Below are 20,671 nucleotides of genomic sequence, written 5' to 3' on the forward strand. Positions count from 1 at the left end.
TTTTCAGAATGTTATGACAACAGTTCACTATTTTCTAATGAACAGAAACAATATCATGTCGTTTATAGGCATAACCACACACTATGAACAATGAATGCTGAGCAGCCCAACTGCTAGTTCATGTGTTGTCCCACAGGCTCTAGATTATTCGTTGACAACATTTGAAAAATAATTTTTAGAAATCAAAATCAATATACAGATAGTTCATTATAATAAAATTCTTGGTTTTAGTTACAGGGTATTGTTTAAAAATTAGTTTGATTATTCTAGTTCATCTTACTTTATTAAGTCTAATTAACCAATGAAATGGCAGGTTCTACTGCCAACAGTACATGCTTTTACCATGCAGAAGCTTCTCTGTCTGCCTGTGCCATACCATTGATTAGCAAGTTCTAAATAAATTAAGACAAATGCAAATCACCAACTGTAAAAAATTATAAAAACTGTTAAGCAAGAAGTATGCACAAATGTGTTATGATACTTATAAAACCCATGCATTGAAAGGTAGAAAAATCAATAACCAACTGTTTGACGATAGTTCCTTTCATAGTTCTTGTATAAAATGCATTGTTCTTGTCATGTAAAAAGATGCCCGTTCCATCAAAATTAACCATCTTAATGATGAACCATAAGGAAATATTCTTTTCATTCATATCAAAAGAATGTTTCTGAAAAGCTTCTGAAAAAATACTATTCTGGAAACATTTTTGAAAAAGTATATTAATACATGGGCCCATACTGAACCTTTTCACGTGATAATCTGTGCTTTTATGCTTTTACCAAAACTAGTTGCAGCTTTTTTCCACTACAGTTCATCTGTGACATTCTCAAGATGCATCTATTCTAAGCTCCTTAAACAACAGAAACCTATCTGCTGATTTGTTTAGAATATATTCCACTTATCCTATAAAACATCTAGTTCTTAAATTCAAGGATTGATTAATACACTAAACATCAATCTAGGAAAAGGCAAGCTGTGTCTTTCTAGGTATCATGTGCATACTCCTACTGTTTCTAATTTAAGTCTCTCAGTTCTCCCCATTCTCCTCTGTAATGCTGCTTCATCTCTCTGTTCCGTCTTGCTTTTTACACTATAAGGTTTTTTGGTCAAGATACCGTAACTCACTATGCATTTATACAACATATCACAAATGATCTCAGTATAGTCAGCATCTTGTCACTGTCACCCCCACCATGTCAATAATAAACAGTGATAACAGTAAGAACGCATGGGACAAAATTAACATGCTTACATTTTGTTAAAATGGATTTTTACTAGTTTTGACAAAGATTTTGGCCATGATTTTCAAAAGCCACTACTAACTTGGGGAAATATTTTGGGTGCCTACCTAATACTGAAGTGGTCTGATGCTCAACATACAAAAATTGTGGTCTTAGCTCAGGCAACTAAACTCATAAAGCAAAGGATTGACCAAGCCTCTGTATATAATTTAGTCCAATTCCAAGCACAAAGGAAGATCCACTAGCAAGTGATTACTAACTTTGTTTCTACATTTGAATTTGACTTCAACCCTTTTGCTTATATACAGGATGTTGTAGTTTTAGCTGTGCCTCCAGTTCGTTGCAGTTTTAGCTGTGCCTCCAGTTCGTTATAGAGGTGTTGTGCTGTTTGGATGTTAAGGCAAGAAAGACATTAAGATTTTACAAAGTTAGTAATCAAAGTTATTCTCTGAGGAGTTTGAAAACTTACTATACGAGAAAGAGGCAAAGTACTAGACTAACAAGAATAACAGGAAGTTCCCACTGACAAAGGGAACTCTGGAGGTTTTTCTCTTTAGACTCCAAAACATGACTTCTGAATGGGAAAGTTAACTCAGACAAACATAAGCATAGATATTCTTCACACTTTGCATTTTGTGTCTTGTCATCCCCTTACACTAAACTTCACAAAAGCCAAGTCTTTCTTCATTAAAGTAGGGATAGAGAATAAAGTTCATAATGTGAGCAGATTTTACCTGTCTTTACACTGCATTGCTCTCACAAGAGTGGAAAATAATTTGTTTTGGTTTTTTTATTTGTTTCCTTCGTCTGTTGGAAACATGTGTTTTACTCAGGCAGAAAAGCCTGCAGCATTTTGAGTTTCCTCTTACTGGTTCAGATACGTGATTGTTTTGAAACTCTCCGAGCAGATTTGCACTGGCTGCTCCTCCTAACCCACCAAAACACAAGAAAGGGTTTCTACAATGTTTGACACCAGGAAGTTGCATGAACTCTTTCTGGAACTTCTTTGAAGCATCACATTTTCTACCTTAGTTGGAGACATTCTCTTTATGACATGAAAGTCTTAGTGTTACTATGAGACGGAACAGTGCTAAAGCACGTATTTCCAATTCAAGTCAGTAATCTCCGGCTAGTAAAAGAACAGCTGCACATTTCAGAAGGAAGAACGTGAAAAGGATCTCAGGCCAGTCCGATCTCACAAGCAACAAAATATTAAAAAAAAGAAAAAGATTGATGGTCAATTAATTGGCCATGTATTTGATGAAAAGTTGAAAAGTTTTGTTTCTTGGAACAGCAGTTCACAACCACAGGGAGAAGGAACAAAATTTAGGGAATAAGCTTCATCTCACTGACATGGGGTTTGGATAAGGACTATTTAGGGTAGTTAAAAAGGTTCTAAAGTCAATTGGGAGGCGTTACAGAAACAAATGTAACACAAACTCAACCTTACACACGGCAACCGATGTGGAGAGAAGACCCAGAGGGCCTGGGAAGCAAGCAAGAGTGACCATAAAGACCATAGAAGTAGATATTTTATGAAATCGTAATTGCTTAAAACTGTTGGGGCAATCTCCATGCTTAAAATCTTAAAATTAGGGTTTATAACTTGTCAGGACAATCTGTTATTAAATACAGTAAGGCAAAAAGAAATAGATGATGAGACTCTACATTAAATACATCATTATCTCTCTGAATTATTGATAAGCCAAGGGCACAAGATCTTGGATGCATATAAATAATATGCTATCTAGCAAATCCCACGAGGATCTATTGTTGGTAATGTGAGATACAGCAAACCACTAAACTGTATCAGAGAACTGGATGATCTATTCTTTTAAGTGCCTGTCTGTAAAACATGAAAAGAATTATGAAGGACTTCCATCTGAGAGATGCAAGCTAGAAATATCATGCAGTCAGTAGTAAAACATCACCTGCTTCAAAATTTTATTCACAGGATAATTTTTCAAATACCAAAAGGATAACTGCATTCTGGACCTGCATATTCAATATGCAAAGATTAGTTAATCACTAGCATGGAAGTTGGTCAGCCAAGGGAACCAGAGGAAGATTACGCCTGCATTTGGGATAAAGGACATAGTCAGAAATGCGAATGGACCCTCCCTTATCCCACCACCACCAGGGATGAAAAGTCCAAAAAGAGGCAACCTGTGGCTAAAAGCATACCCTACTTCTGTGTTGAAGGCAGCAATTAGATAGAAATACACATTATGTGTGTTAAAAAAAAAAAAAAAGCTTAGATAGAAATGAATTTAAACAGGAAATTATGGACTAAAGAAAATAGGAGAGAAAGCTGAGGGTCTCCAGCTTCTGATTCATATTTCAAAAGTAAAGACACAAACTATGGTCCAGACCCATCAGCATATGGAGACTATAAAACGGTTGAGAACTGTGCAAAAAATTATGACTTAAATATTCTCTCTCTTTAAGTAGAAAAAATTTATACAGATGAGGTCGTCATTAGTAATCAAAATGAATGTTAAAATACAACTTTAAATCAGCACACCCAGATAATTTGTGCCTTAGCATCCTAAAAGTGTTTCAGAGCGCATCATTTCAATGATGCTAATTTTCAAAACATTTTGGAACACTAGAGAAATTTAGTAAGACTGCTAACATTTTCTGCCAATATTTGAAGAGATGGTAAGCAATACGATCTGAGTAATTATAGAGTTCTAAGCCAACTATTACTCTCAAACAAAATAATGGCCAAACTGATAAAGGATAAATTCACTGGGAAATGACATGAATAAAACCGGTGCCAGTCAACACCATTTTATGGATACTAGGTCAGTAAAATACAAAGGCTTGATTTAATCATCTGATAAAGTTACACCTTTTGGTCAACAGAAGTTACTCCATGGATGAAACACACAGACTTTTGTAGAGCATTTAGCTTAGAGCCATATTGCATAGATTAAGAAATTTGCTATTTTATCAGTATCATTAAACATAAGTTAAACGAATTAAGATAGAGATAACTGATAGATATAAAAACGTAGCAGTCGACAGGAAGTAATAATTGAAGAAGTGTGCTCTATGTTACCCCAATAAAATCTGTCAGTACCAGCTCACAATTATCTACAAGTATCATCATTGATACAAAAGGAAATAAATCATTGTTGGGAGCAGTTGTTTATGACATAAAAATCAGCAGCTTGGTTAATAAAGGTGGCAGGGTGGTTATTCAGAGTAATGTGGATTGCTTTGTAAGACAGGTACATTTTATTACAGCCACCCAGGAAGTACCCAGGAAGAAAGAACGTAGGTCATACCCAGAGAATGGCGCATGGAAACCAGGGACTTTCGGGTTAAAAAAAAAAAGGCACACAAACAACTGAACACAAATGCAAGTGAAAGCTTAGGGCAAAAAGGCTTAATACAACCCCTGGAGGGATACATGCATAGGAGCATAGATATTGTGTCTGTTCACAGCATTAGCGACACTGGAACAGTCAATATAGCTTTATAGTCCCTTGCGTTTTCCCAAGACAGGAAAGGTCTTGATTTATCGTTTTCTCCACCAAAATAGGGGAAGGATTCCTCCGTAAGTTGTTAACTAGAATATCCCATGCTCTGTAATTAGCATAGCAAGGGATTTAGAAGGCAGTTGTGTGAAAAGAGCACATCAACAATTTGAAAAGTCCGAAGAGTACCTATGACATAAACATAGAAACGGTCTCTATAAATGATTGTAAGATGGTAAGAGAGCCCAAACCTAAGGTTAATAAAAGGATAATCCTGACAAAAAGGTAGTGACAGTGGTAAGAGAGATCTTGGCCCTGGTAGATCTATTTGGGGGTTAATTCCTAGCATAGCAATTATCTAATTTTAGAGTCACCACTTAAAGAATCATAAAGCGCTTCTCTGCTTTGTTACATTGCAACTTTTGAATCCGTATTTAGCATATTTAAGCATTTCCTCACATGTCTCTATTTGAGCGAGCTGGACTGCTGTAGCCTTGAATGATAGCACTGGCAGGAATTTTATTAGCAAATATAAAGTTTAAGAATTAACTTCTTAAATTCAAGCTGGACATGAGGCTTCACCAGGAGAAAATCTGGAAGGCAGGAGGATCAGCAACCGCCTCCCCAAGGTAAGGCCATGTTTGGAGATTACTTTGGCTTACCTGGTCGCGAGACCCTTGAGCTGCTGAATGCTGCTCCTCGCAGGCTGCTGTCCAGAGTCTGGGGGTTTGAGTTACCATGGAGCTCACCACATCCGCCAGCTGCGAGGGCTGAAACGAGAAAGACAGTGACCCAGTCAATACCTGAGCGTTTGACTGCTACTTTTTTTTTTTTTTTTTTTTTTTTGCATTCTCCCATGTACCGAGCGTTCTCTTACGGTTTCCCAAGTTAGGAGATTTGGCAGAACCGTAAGGAAAAAAACCCAAAACATACACACACACACACACACACACACACACACACACTCACACGCACGCACACACAAAATCTATCGCAGAGGAAAGAGCAAGCCCTGGTGACTCAGAGCATGCAAGTGCTTTGCAAAGCAGTGTACTTTTTCAGCAACCTAAAAGAATCTTGATACATGCTGACCTTGGCTCAATGTTTTTCAGCACCTTTGGTCAAGCATAACATCAGCAAAAACTTCGTCTAGATCATGGGCTAGGGAACTGCAGCTGAATCCTGTACTGACGGGCCTGTTCACTGCCCGGGAACAGCGGGGTACAAAAAAGTGTTTCCAGAGAAAAGTTCCAAGTAGTTGAAATTGATTTAGCATCACTTCTGTGCAAAAAGAAGTAAGTAGGCCAAAGAATTTACCTTCCTGAAGTTTTGGGGGGAAGGTCAAGAAGAATATATTTAAGAAAACTGCACGTGAAAGATAGTCTGGCATTCTTCTGCAATGTAATAAACCTATTTGCAGACTTTTGCACGCCTGCCACTGAGCATGATCAGTAAATCCTTATTTCATATTTCCTCTATATATTTCAACACATATCTGAGTAGCTTCCTACCCCTACATTTCAAACCTTAAGTCCTATGCTCAATATTTGTCTATATAATAGAACAATTAAATGTTGCAAGTGGAATGAGGTATTCATTGCAGACTTTTTTAATTAACTATATCCTTCCATACAAATGTCTAAGAGCTTTTAGAACTACACATTAAGGATCATGTTACAATATAATCAATTTAATAAATAACGTATTTAAAAATATCATCAGTAGATAGCTTTCATAAATCCAGTCCTAATTCTCAGTCCACAATACTACAGCATGTTCTCATTTACATCACTAGGAGATAAATTTAGCATCTAACCTAATACAATCATGCAAATAAAACAGTGTTATACTCGTTCTAATCAGAGGTAAATGACTATACATGGGACAAGAAATGACTTTTTAAGCATCATAAAGTATTCAAGATATGTCAGCCAGAAGTCAGCAATTTTTCTCCTGAGTTTTTCTATTGAGCGTAGGAACCTCCATCTATCTGGGTAGCTACATACTTTACCTATCTAATTCTCAGATGACGTTCTGAGATGACTGTTGCCATCTCTCCATCTTATTTGGGAATTGTTTCCCTTGCCATTTTCCTGTGGTGCATGTATATTTATGCAGAAAATAACATACTCAAGACGCAAACCTCTGTATAAATAATCTGAAAATCCAAGTGAGAATTAGAGTATTTTGCTTTTACAACTTCTCCATGTCTGATATGAAAATTGTTAAGAGTATTATGATATGAAAATTAGCTCTATTCAGTACTCCGACACTGTGGGATGCAACAAGAGCTAAGACATTCTGAGGCTGCTCTAGAGAGAAACATCAGGAAAAAAATTGGCTAATCAGTACCGAAGTCCTCTGCAGGATTCACCGAGTTTAACACATACTATATGAAATTAGAAAAGAATAACATGGCAGCACCGTAAATTAAAATAGTGTGGTCTACATATTTAGTTCTTTCTATCCTAATTGTATTTATAAATTAGTTGGGCTACGTTTTCGATTTGTTTTATATACCGGATCACTGGTACCTTTTATCAGTGACGGAATCATTAAAGGCCATTCATCTTCCCATGCTGCTATAGAGCAGAAGAGATGTGTATCAGTATCCGTAGCACTGACAACAGAGGCTGGAAGAAGTACAAATCCTAAGGTAAGATTGGATTGGGTTACCTTGCTAGGAAACTTTTTGGTGAAAATTTCATACTGGCTGTCTGCTCAAAAAATTGTGTGTGTTTGTGCACGCACGCATGTGTGCATGTGAAAATTTGAGCCAAGTAAACCAATCACTTTCAAGAATAAAGCAAGGGACAAGAGATAAATTAGAGATTAAAAGATGTTAATTTTTTTTTAAAGTTCTATTACCTCTGAGTGTCAGGCATATTTAAAAGTCAAACAGATTTCCCTTGCAATTGGGCAAAAGCATACACCTGGATGGTTGTAAAAACTTTTTATGCTAACACAGCTTGATCACATGTCCTTACCCACTAGGTTTTACTCAACAAAGAAAAGATAGTTTCTTAAAATCCAATTTCATACGGCAATAAGCAGCAATATAAGGTTTAAAACAGAGAACAGTAAACAAAAGGAAGGTAATGTTTTCTAAACTTTCATTTTTAAACTTTCATTGGTAATACTGATATTACACCCTATCACTGTCTGCAGTAGGATTAAAATCTCTACAATTTAGAAAAGAAGTTGAGAAAAACGCCAGAGATCACAGAAAACAGCTGCAAAAGTGATCAGAGGGCTGAAGAAAATACTTTAATAGGAAACATTTGGAGAGTTCAACCCATATAGTTTATGAAAAAAAAAAAAAAAGAGAAATGACTTGATTACAGCATCTAAGTATTTTCCAAGTACCAACTGGCTGGTTAATCTAGCAGAGAGGGGTATATATAACACAAACCAATATCTGGAAGCTGGTACTAAATAAAAAGAGAAATTAAGCATATTTTTCATCACCTGTGATTAAACGTTAGCGCAATTAACAAAAGGAGAATGTACAGATCCTCCATCTCTCGAGATCAATGTTTGGTGAGACTTTCCTAGAAAATGAATTTTTGTGAAAACAGAAGTTATCCCTTAGTCAAATATAAGTTATTGGGTTTCATACTAAGACAGCTGGGCCAAGAGTTTGTAATACAGAGAAGGGGAGATTAGATGATCCAGGCATGCCTTTCTGGTCATAAATTAAGCAGCTTATGATATGAAACTATTGTCTAGCCTTGTAACTAAAGCACTGGACGGTGATGAGCAATGTGCATGCTATGCTGCTGGTTCTAGCACATAGTTTGTGACACATACGCGCATACATATAAATACACAAATACACATACACACAAAAATATATATATATACACATATATATGCGCACACACACACATACACATGTAGTGAGAAAGCACGCTGGTGTCCAGGCTATATGTGGAGTTAGAATTGCAAACATCCTTCCAGAGACAGGTGGACTAAATTCTCCTGTGAATAATATTCCGGCTTCTAATTCAGGCAGGCAGCTCTTCCCTCCATCGCGTGAACGGCTCCAGCGCAACGAGAGAGGTAGCGGGTGAGCTCCTCACTGGGGCGATTCTGCCATTGCTGGAGTTAGGCAATACGAACGCTGCTCCACAGGTGCAGAGCAATGAATGACACTTCTTCATTTTATTCGCTACTTGCCGGCCCTGCCTCTGTAGGCAGTAAGCTCTCTGGGTCGAAAAAGCTTCTTTCTTGTGTATTTGGGTGGTTGACACAATCAGTTCTCTACCTGAGCTGCTACTGTAGCAGGGCTAGTAGTAACACCCTACTGCTACCCTTCCTGCCTGCACGCCAGCTGTCTCGTGCTGGGAATAAGAAAAAGAAATGGCTGCAACACTACCTTGAACTGCTCTCTGAAAACACCATAGCAAGCAAGTTTAAAAATGTCTTATTTTTAACAAAGTTAAAGAGAGATACTGGAAGCGTCAATTTAGCTTCCTTCGGTGCTGTTGTTAACGCCTCGGTCATTTGTTTTCACTAATCGTAAATCTGGTACCCATGGTTTGACTTTGGATGTAGCACTCTCTGAACACACAGAAGGCAACCCAACAGTGCAAGTATGTCCATCGACCCACCTTCTCTCTCTCATACACGTAGGACACAACTCCAGGAAGGAAAACTACAGAAAACACTAACATCAACACACACACACAAAAACACACACACAGAGTCAATGCAAAAATCCCTCCCTATGTCCGAAGTGTGACTCCAGACCTCTAAATTTCCCTTTGCCTCTGTAGCTGCAGCCCTGGCAGAGAGCATGTCTCCGAGCATGGCAGAATACAAGCTCAGTATCTGCCAAATGGCACCGTATAATTTAGACCCAAAAGTCAAGAAAATGATATGCACCTAAAGCGGGCCTGAATTTGGTGCTGTCTTTAAGTAAGCCATAGACAAAATACTGTACTTATCTACTGCATCTTTGCCTCATAGGTAGATTTGCTTTTGCAGGGACCTGCAGCAGTTGGAAACTGAAACTGAGGGCCAGATTTATAGGAGGCATTTGAAATTATCTGCTCTGCAAAGAGGTACCTAAGGGGATTTACAAAAGCACCTAAACAGTTCACACTTGATTTAAACTCAGAGCAATTAGGCACATAGTTTAAGAAGATGTTTCTGTAAATCCTACTAAACTCCTTAGATTTAGATTCTTACATATTTTTCAAGTCTGATACATGTTTAAATTCTACTTTTGTGTAATTTCACCTATACCATTTTATTTATTTTTATGAGAAACATAGGTGAGAAGAAACCAAAATAGTGATGTTAGTGCTCTGTTTCAGGACAATTCTCTAACATTGTTCCATAATTTAAAACATTAACTGAGCAATTAATTTATTATCCCTCCTCCTTTCTGGATTTTAAAGGCATATGACGGTTTAAATGATAAATAGGCTATTTTCAATAGATACCAAACTACAGAAGCACTTTTGAGAGATTTCACTATCAATCTCTAGGAAAGAAGTGCAGGATATGGAGTGCATAAGATGAATATTTTGCTCTCTTTCAAACTGATAAACAGCTTTAATAGTTTCAAAAAATCCTTGGGGGATTATACTCGCAGGAAAAGAGGAATATGTGGCACATTCCTGTAGGCCATCAATAATTATGCCACCCTTCTGCAAAACACAAACCAAGTATCTTCTCTAAAGCTGCTTAAAATCTACACAAAGCAATTGTGTATTTAAGCAAAAGAGTACGAATCAGTGAAGAAAACATTGCAATGTTTGCAAAACTTCTGCTGATGGGCTGGGCTTTTTGTTTCTTTAATGCATTAACATTGTACATAAATATAATGACACCAGTATAGTATAAATGTGGCTACCTCTGGGACATGACCAGCAATTCGTCTGTACAAGGATAACGAATAACGCTGCAGGCAAGTGGAACCAAAAGCAGGACCAGCACTTTCAACACCAAGTGCAAGGTTTCTCTAGCACGCTTCGACAGAACCAGGTAGGCACTGGGATTTTAATCGCTGTTAAAAAACACCCACACAATGCCTGCATATCTATTTGCCCTAAGGCATTAAAGCGTAAATAAATACTGTTTAATGGCTTGCTACGATAAAATTTTTCCTCTCTAGATACTTAGTTATCAATCTATCTCTCCACAGCATAATCTTTTAAAGGAATTCAGAAATGCTTTCTGTTTTAAATCTAGCACTCACGAATGCTCAGCTTCGACGAAGGAGGCAAAGTGAAATAGTCATGAGTCAGTCAGAAATCACATAGTCAAATTTGAAATAAATATTCATTATAGTACTAGTGCAGAAAGGTTTCCCCTGGTAAAACCAGAGACAAAGCAACAACAAAACCTCAGAAATATCCCGTCTTCCAAGAAAATCTTAAAGTACATGTTTTCATCTTGAAAGACTCTCCCCAGAATATTTCACTTTTTCAGGTAAACCTCACAGAGTTATATGGGTTACTTTAAACAAAGTAACCCTGATCTTGCAGCACCCTGTTCTTTGCTTTCAAAAGGTGGAAGACGACTTGGGCTGACATTTTGAAGCACGTGTCTCCAGAGAACATAAAACTTACTTACACTTGCAGCCTCCAGCATAAGCAGACATTCTTTTCATGTTTCATCTTAACCCTCTCAAAGTTGCTGGACATCATGAAACTAAGAACTTCGGACGCACGGTATCGTTAATTTTGAACAAAGCAAAGCTATTCTGCCACTCCCTGTATGCAGCTAAACGACCGACAGCTAAATGACTATTAACATCCCAAACTCCAAAGCAGTAACTCAGTACAATCAGTCTCAGAGCCAGACTGAGAGCCACTGTCACACAGTCAGCGCTCCAAATTACTTACTACAGTCAACACTGGGCCTGCACAGATGCTTAAACAGCTTTAGTCGTCTTCTGCTTCAGCTGTGTAGCTCAATGCAGTAGATGTTCTGTCCCCCACACACAACTGTTTCAGGGACTGCAGACACATGAGTTTTCTACCATTATTTGAAAGCCCAGCTACTTTCGGCAATAGCAATGAATTTGCAGTAAGCCAGCTGTCTGACAGTAACCAAGGCAGGTACCAAAACTGAAAATGCTTGGTACAGTAAGAGTATTTTTCACCGCACATGATTCATGGATGTTGCAGCTTAAAACAGCATTTCATAGTTTTCTGGTAATTATTTATCAGAGAAATATACACATATCAATTAGCACAGAATTTATTTTACGAACCCTCAGGCAAAGCAAATGGTATTTTTCTAATTAACAAGTCCAGATTAAAAAAGGAAATACTTGGCTCTTCATAGTAACTCATCATGAGATTTCTGCTTAACCTTATGAAATACGAGATGAAAAGCACAGTGCATCTAGGATTGTTGTGACAGGGAAAAAAAGGGAAAAGTATCCAAACGTGAAATCTGCAATACTTCAGGTAGGTGAGAAAGAACTATCCCCCTTCAGAACCACTGAACTGTAAATCCTCTATTTTGTCTACCCTACCTCAGGCAAAAGAAACAGAAGGGAAGAAGTAACGTAGCCCCCTCTACATTGCCCTAACAATCACCGTTAACTGATTTAAAAGTAAGTGCATGTTTTAAAAAAAAACAGTTAGATTCATGCAACTTTTGCCCCCTGTCACTCTAACCTAAGACACGAGCTTTGAGTCTTTGGCTTCCAGTTGTGCAAACACTGCATTATTTTTAGCATGCACACCTTGGATGGACTCAACTGAAGAGTGGTACGTGAAGGGAGTTGCTGTTTCCCACACATGCGCGACACAGAACGGGTACATATTCACAGAGCTGCATAGGGAACATGAAGTGCGGCAGGCAGCAAAGACAGAGCTAGCACAACTTTCTTAAACAGGGTTTAATACGTGTCGCCAGTAGCATCAGCTTCATTTTCGACTAGCCGTACTTTCCAAAAGACTCTGAAGGTGGGACATGACAGACGCTGCAGTAATGTAATCTTGATGTTGCAGAGGCATAAATAATCACTGCAAGGTCAGGCTTGGAGAGAAATGACTGCAAAAACAGATAAGGCAGGCACCTTGGACGCTCAGGCCACGCGCGCATCTGGGAGTGGCTCGTCCCCAAAGGCCCTTGATAACTTTGGCCTGGTGGCACTCCGCATACACGCTATTACAACGAGGTGCATATATACAATAATTAACACACTCAAGTTGCACTTCCCCCTTATATTATACCAATTGTAGCAAATACTTTAGGCTGGAAGCTGCTGAATCAGGAAATGGATCAGAAGCTAACTAAAATGTCTTCTTAGGTATTGATTTCTGCTCTCTGTTTCATGTCGGCTTCCTAGCATCCATCCAACACAAGTCCGAAAGGGTAATGAGTTTCTGAACACACACTCTAATGGTGCACGCTGCATCAAAGCTTTCAGTAATTGCCTGGATGCTGCTTCCCAGCAGTACTAAACAACTTAAATATAATTAGCTGGAAGCCCTATGGGCTGCATTTCCCCACTGGAACACCTCTTACGCTAATCCATTTATCAGGCTGACAGACGACTGAATCACTGGTACTATGGACCCATTCTACCAATATTTCGCAAGTCAAACTTTGGGCTCGTTACTTATCCAGTATATTTTTGCAAAGGAAAATCTACATTATTTAGAGCGGGGAGAAGAAGAAACAAACACCACATTCATCTCTTCCCAGTACTGAACAATGTTCTTTGTTTGATTAGCCCACGAAGTGTAATGCTGGAGCTATCAGGCAGAAAATGCGTATGAGATGTACCTACTAGGGAACTGTATGATGCCAAAAACAACAAGGAAATGTGCAAACACTGGAAAAATTATTGAAAGAGTTCCAGGCAACCAAAAATTTTGGAAAGTTTGCACCAATTGCTAGTTTTAGGGGTATCCCTTCTGCAGATGGTCTGACTTAGCTCTCAAGCAGAAATTTCTGCATACTATTAATTTCCTGTATATCCTTATGAATGATAGATGACAAAAGAAATTTTAAAAAAGGTTTGGGCTATATGGAGATGGGCATCAGTTGAACAGCGCACTGCCACAGAACTATGCATTCTGCAAGCTGCTAAAGAATTCTCATGAAGCTACAAATAAATGTTCAAAATTTTATTTCTCCGGCAGAAGTTTCCAGTGGTGTAATGTAAGCTATTCTTTCATTTTCTCCCTGTGGCTTTTGTTTTCAGATAAATTCCAATAAACAGACCTCTGCAGGGGCTGAAGTCATTGGGACTGCAGGTGTCTTCCCAAATGCGTCCCACTGCTGAAATGAAGACACTGTAAAAATACTAAATTCTCATAAAATGCTATTACTCTTTTAAATAATGAAAAAAAATCTCTAGGATGTCATACACTTAAGTTTCTTCTATCCCAAGGTAAGGGACAGGAAATAATATGCGATAAAACTGGTAACGGCCTGTAACATACAGAGAGATATAGAAAAGGGGTTTTGAAAAGGTGCTCTCCTCTTAGGCCCATTTCACTGCAATCAATAATCCATATTCTGGCTTAGAATCATCAGGAACAGCTGCAGTATTAACACTGTTTTATTTGGTTATTTCCCCTGGATGTTGCAATACAATAAGAAATAACTTACTGTAGTATTTTTATAGGAGTCTAAGCAATCTACTTGTTTTAAAGCTGATGGTTATCACTCATGAATTCTCTTAAAAACAATACTACAAGGTAAAGTTAACCCATGCTCTATTTTTTTTTTCATTTATTTGTACAAGAAAAAGCTTTTTAAAAGAAAAAGCTCATAAAAGAAAATTTCCAGTACAACAGGGAGAGCGGGAAAGAAGTCTGTCTGTGTTTTGGATTTTGTTGCACTCACCAAGGGAGAACATGGATTCTAAATTCAGAGCTAAGCACTAGGATAAGCACACAAAAACTAGAAAGAAATTTTACATAAGTCCAGTTACCGTCAGCTGAATTCCTCAGGAAATGCTAACCTGCTAAGAACATGCAAAAAAACACCACTTCACTCTGAAACAACTAAAACATGGTAAAAAGTTCAGGTTTACATATCTTCCCATTCTGTCTTGTTCTATCCATCTACACACTCTCTCATCTTTTAACCTGAAAAGATGGATATCAGTACAAATTCAGTTCCAAAGAGTGACTACTTAAATATCTAACAATGGAGCTCATGACTGAAACACAGTTATTCAGGGATCAAAACCAAACTGATTTAGCTGTAAATTAAGAAGCAGAAAGATGAGAGACAGCTAGCGTTTCCCAGAATCATAGGCTGACCAGCAATCTGAGAAGGGGGTGAATGAATAGCAGCTACTTGGACATTACCAGACTTGATTTCTGAAAATACAAGCACAGGTGTTTCCACTGTCTGGCAAAATACCTAACAGGTTATTAAAAGCTAAGCTGTTGGAGAGCCGGAGAGTTCTTCATGTGAACCCAGGAGCAGCAATCTCAATTTCACGTGCACTCTCCTCCCACTCCTTCCCTCCGTCTTCAAACTGGAAAACTAATTCCAGGGACAGTGACTTTTGCATTAGCCAGCCAACTTCTCTATCATTCAAAGCTAGCCGCTTTCTTCTGAGCTTCATTTCTTCCAGTTAGTATATTTTACAAAAGAAGAGAACTGAGCAAGGTCTGCCCCAAACCATATGAACCCCCAAACTAGTCAGTCATACGTTCACATGAAACACAGTATTTCACACTCCTGTTTCCAAAGACTCCTTAAAAAGGCAGTGGTATTAAACAGCCTAAACAACAGATGTAACCTAAAAAACATTTTGAAGTATAAAGTGCTGGAAAACCTTCTTCGGGTCATTTTTAATAAAACAGAACCTGGTCATCAACTTAGTAAGGGAGATACTGTGTTTGCCAGGCAGGGAATGGGACACTACCTTCATTTAGATGCTTTAAGAAGAAGCTTGCAATATTGTCAAGGAAGTCGAATTTCCTGGTCGCTACTTCTAATTTGAAATGATTCTTTATTTCTTGAGGTAAATACAATCTCTTTAAAGTACCTCCAAAATTATTACATAAACAGGCTCTTCCTTTTATTTTAAGCCAGGGACAAATATACAGCAGCTTTATAGTTAAAGACTTGCACTAAATTCTTTTTTTTTCTTAACAGAGGCTGAAAAAAATGCTTGAGGAGAAAAAAGGAATCATCTAAGAATAAAACTTGTAACTGAAGTCATACTGCAAATATACGGTAGTTACTGTACACTCGGAGGGACATGGCAGGCTAAAAAGTTACATACTATAAAAACGTAGAGGGCATTTATAAGTGCCAATAAATGCCTCTTCCAGAAAGTATGTCAGAAACAACCCAATACACTGATCTGCCAACCGAATGTTCCTATGTAATGTCTATTTGAAAACTTACCTTTCATTGTCAGTAACTATCTTCAGCATTAGTAGATGCTGAATATTTGTGCAAGAAGATTTTTGTGCCCTCTTCGTTCCTGGGGTTTTTCATGACCTGACTGGACATGGCCCTGAGGAGCTGAGTCAGACCCCAGAGTTGGCCCTGCTTTGGACAGAAGGGTGGATTAGAGGTCTTCCGAGGTCCCTTCCTCACTAAATTATCCTACAATCTTACAGTGTTAATCTCTCTGTATTAGAACTATATGTGTCTGCTGTACTGCTTACATAGCAAATAAGGCGCTTAATAAGAAAAGGAATAGCACAAGCTTGCATATTGAATTCCGACAGATCTTAAAAATACCAAACAGGAGATGCTCTTTCTGATCATACAGAGTTCATGCTGCTTAAGCAGCTATAACAAAGCTTAAGATTTATGACTGAAGACACAGGAACCTTCTGTTATACTACAAATTAGCTTTCAATTTTACCTTTTTAGCTTTTTCAGAGCTATAGTAGTAAGAACTATTTATATTAAATGAGATGATTCTTACTACCTCTTAAACTATGTGATTTATAACCCTTCCCTCAATTAAAATGCATGGTATACACTAACAGGTTACACTGTGTAGCTATCAAAAATTCACCTGAGAACACTGGTTAGACAAGTACACTAAATTAAGTAAAAAGTTTATCTGCAGTAAATAGGGCTGTGAAAAACCTGAGCATTTTGAAATACGCAGACAAAAAAAACCCCATATATCACACAGACTTTGTGGTAAAGAGAACTGGTCTGGCAGCTTCTTGGTCCAGAGAACCCAATCCTTCGAGTTGGCTAGCAACTTAAATATTTCAGTGTATTTGAACACTTCGTTCACATTGAACATAACGTAAGAGTCTGCAGTACAAGTGAAATTCCAGAAAAAAACAGAATACTTTCAAAATTAGCACCTGCGTGGTACAGTAAATAACTTCTCTAGGTTTCAGTCCAGCTGATTTGTTAATCTGATTAATCTGATGGTTGATATGAGCTGTCTCATATCTTGTTACTAGATATGCCTAATAGGAGTAAACAGGGATACATACCTCTGCACTGACACCACGCTCACCACTCTTGACTAGTATACATGAGAACACTTTATTTGCATAGTGAGATTGAGATAAATCCTTTTAATGAATTTGACTAAAGTATTATCTGTTAATATATGTGACGTTCTTTGTATTAATGCAATTCTGATACCACAAACAGTACGACCTAGCCATCTTTGTTTTAATTTTCTCATGTATTTTAAGAGATGGAAAAAGAGATGAAATAAAATAAGAGATACTCAGGCTAATAAAGCTCATATATTTTTAATGACTCTCCAGTTTGTACTTTAGTGAAAGGACACACATAAAGAATAGTCAGGATCCTAGTACTAGCAGTAACTAGTTACCTAAATGATTTAGCCAATACATTTTTTATAATCCGTCTCATGCTATGTTCAGACATAGTTAAGTTTGTAAAGTATGTTCTAGAATCATAATGATAACTGTACACTAACTTTATATAATAAATTCTTCTAGCTCTGTTCAGCAAGTATTATGTCTGTTTTTTCAAATATGAAAGTAAGAAATTGAAGTATGTTTGAAAGCCATATAGATCAGGACAATAATCTGAATTACAACGCAGACTGCTTAAAGTCTTATCTACACGTACTGTGCTAACATAACATTGCACCTTCATGTAAATTTTAGAGCAGTCAGCTTTCAAGACTGCTTTTGTGCAGTCAGTATGTGATATTACTTTTAGTTAGTACTAAAATGTTATTTTTCCCAGGATCTGAGAAGTGTGACTACTGTCGCATTCAAAACAAAATGGAAGCAGCTATGTCAGTCTTTTAATCTTGGGAACTGAACTCTCTTTCTACAAATTGAGAAGAATATGAAAAGCGAGAACAACTATTTACACAGAAAGATACCTATGTTTACTGTGCTGTTTTAAGTGAAACAGAACCTTTCTATTTCATGATGGAACATGCCAAGGATATTCACACCACTTAACTTTGATTCCAGTTTAAGTATATGTATATGGATGCTGATGCCTAAAGCTGGGTTTTATGAATATTCAGTCTTCATTATAAATGAGTGGTTCCGTTCTAGTACGTTAACAGAAGAAGGACCTGATAGCAAAACATTCAATGGAGTAAAAAAAGAATTACACCGATGATATGAGCAACAAAAAAGGATCATTAAGAGCCCGTTTGCTTCTCAGTTTACAGATTTTGTTTGGCTTTGCAATTCAGTGTTTTAGTGAGGTGCAACATGTTACAGCCACTTTTTGTTCTAGTCTTTGAAATTATTTAGGAAAATAATGTTTTAGTACAGCTTTACTTCTCAACTTACAAGGCAGCAAAGACGACCAAACGTTTGACTTCTCCATTCTGCTGAGCTACGTGAACAATTCTCAACTGAGTGACACGAAGCATGGGCTGAGAGGCTGAGAGATTCTGCTTAGAAATTTCGGGGGACAGGCATCAAAAGTTAAATTTTATTATCAAGGTAGCAATAAGCCTAGCAGCTAAATTCCCCTGCAGTTTTTATCCTCTGTAGTTTGCAATTTCTGGCTGCAGTCATGCTACTTGTTCTGACTGCATCTTCACTGGTGTAAACTTATTCCCCTGCTTCTCGTAATCACTCTTCCCTTAACGTTGCTGCCGAACATCGCTGCCCCTCAGTATCTGTGGAATAACTGCTTGGATCAGAATGGTTCTGATTAAAAGAGTTCAGAGAGTTGGTGTTAAAAAGGGTTTAAACGAACCTAGATTACAGTGAATAACTCAGGTCAGGGAGTGCCTACGTGATCGATTAAATCTCAGGGGTGCAGTAAGGAACGGTGGGGGACGATAGCCTGTTCAGCCAATTCAGCTGCCGCCAGAACAGCATGTGGGAAACACGCAGAGAGACCTGTCCTCCTTCTCAGGTTTCCTTTCTTCCTCCCCCCGCCATGCCTAACACCCAGCATCCCTGAGTCCCTGATGCACACTTCCAAGCTTCCTCAAAACACTTAGCTGCCTACTAGTACCAGGGCTTAAACTCTTATAAAAGTCAAAGCACATCGATATTGTAGCTATATACATATGTGAAAAAAAACCCTCAGTAAACCAGCAACGAGTTTGAAATACAGTCATCTTGGTGTCCTCAGCTCACCTTGTTACTGCACCTCCAGTTATTGCAGCACATACGGCATGTAACATCTCCCACTGTTTGGAGACTCCCCCTAAAGGTGAGCCATATGTTTTGCAATACCTAGACACAGCAGGGGAAGAGAAGGAAATCTCTGCAGCCTTAAGGCAGAATTGCTTTGATTTCACTGCTTTGTGTCCTGTCTTTATTTTTCTTTTAATGAAAGATTTAGCATTTTAATTTATATCGTCTAAGCCTACAGAAAAAAAATACACATGCTGGGGTGTCTGGGGGGGTGGGGTGGTGTGTGTAATACCTAGGAAATCTCTTGTGTTATCTGTCTGTATAACATTACCTTCCACTAGACAAATATATTTTTAAACAGTCTGGAATCAAAACAACATTCTCAGCATTCAAGACGATCTGTCATCACTGCCCATTTGTTGCCCTCTAGGTTTCTCTCAGCTGGCAAATTTCCCATTTAAGGAATTATCAGATTCATCGCTTAGACACAGCAGCAAAATAAAATGAAAGGCTGGATTATTCTGGAGAACTCGTATTTTTCATTCAGTGTATAAAATTCAGTGCATGAAAACTGAACATAAGAGCAAATGGAAACAATCTCTCTCTGACTTCACATTTCTCCCTCACTACACTCTCTGCAAAATCTAATTCTGACGAAGATGCCGCAACATTTATATTACGTGTAGTCTTTATTTCTTTAAAAATGTTTAATGCCACATATTATGTTAACCTGTTCTGGAGACCTGAACGCTATGTTCACAGGCAATGTTTCTTGTTCTGCTGCAGCTCTAATAACGCTTCTGCTTCTGTATATTGCTGATTCTACTCTATTTTACATAAAGATTGACTAATTCCTATGTTGCCATTTCCTCACATCCTATTTTTTCACAGAGAAATAGCAAGAGAAGAGAAAGAAAATATATTAAAATGAATAAATTGCAAGTTTTCCATACCAAGAAGATTCAGGATTTACTTGGCTGATGGAGTAGCTTGAATGTCAGAAGCTGTGCCGCAAAGCCATGCTTGCCTAGGCCCCCCGGCTGCAGCACCCAGATTTCTGATAGGCACATAGCATGGCTCTTCATACTGCAATACACTAAATCTCTTCACAGCCCTTTCATATCAAACTGTGGCAAACTACTTTCTCCCTCTAGGTAGAAAGAAGAAACTGTGGGAAACTCTGGGGAAACGTCTCAACATCATTTCTCCTTACTGTGTAGCTAAAGCAGGTTTCATCTTGCTGCCACAGGAGAGTGAACTAATAAAAGCTCAAATTAAATTCAGGTTAGGGTTTCATGTGTACATGTCTGTAGAGTGTGTATGTGCATGCGCGTGCACCAAGTTAGGGACAAGATGAATATAAGCCTGAGAAATCTTACAGTGATTAACATGTAGCAAACCTGTTACTGAGCCAGAACAGACTTAAGG

At 38.0% G+C, this 20,671-nt stretch overlaps 1 protein-coding gene across 12 annotated transcripts in view; it reads right to left on the reverse strand.

Annotated features, from left to right (window-relative positions):
* The window catches only part of TBL1X (transducin beta like 1 X-linked), a 205,626-nt gene that overhangs the window by 88,754 nt on the left and 96,201 nt on the right, over positions 1-20,671 (reverse strand). For 10 of the 12 annotated variants that reach the window (XM_009683683.2, XM_068921037.1, XM_068921074.1 and 7 more), the window contains one exon: positions 5,390-5,497. Coding sequence is in view for 1 of the 12 variants with exons in the window: in XM_068921004.1 (XP_068777105.1) it covers positions 5,390-5,497; positions 16,077-16,083 (115 nt within the window). In the remaining 11 variants the exon portion in view is untranslated. Of the gene's footprint in view, positions 1-5,389; positions 5,498-16,076; positions 16,221-20,671 lie in introns of those variants that run through there. The other 2 variants (XM_068921084.1, XM_068921004.1) reach the window with 2 other exon arrangements.

The sequence above is a fragment of the Struthio camelus genome, chromosome 1, assembly GCF_040807025.1.
Source record: "Struthio camelus isolate bStrCam1 chromosome 1, bStrCam1.hap1, whole genome shotgun sequence".
In the NCBI taxonomy this organism is placed as follows: domain Eukaryota; kingdom Metazoa; phylum Chordata; class Aves; order Struthioniformes; family Struthionidae; genus Struthio; species Struthio camelus.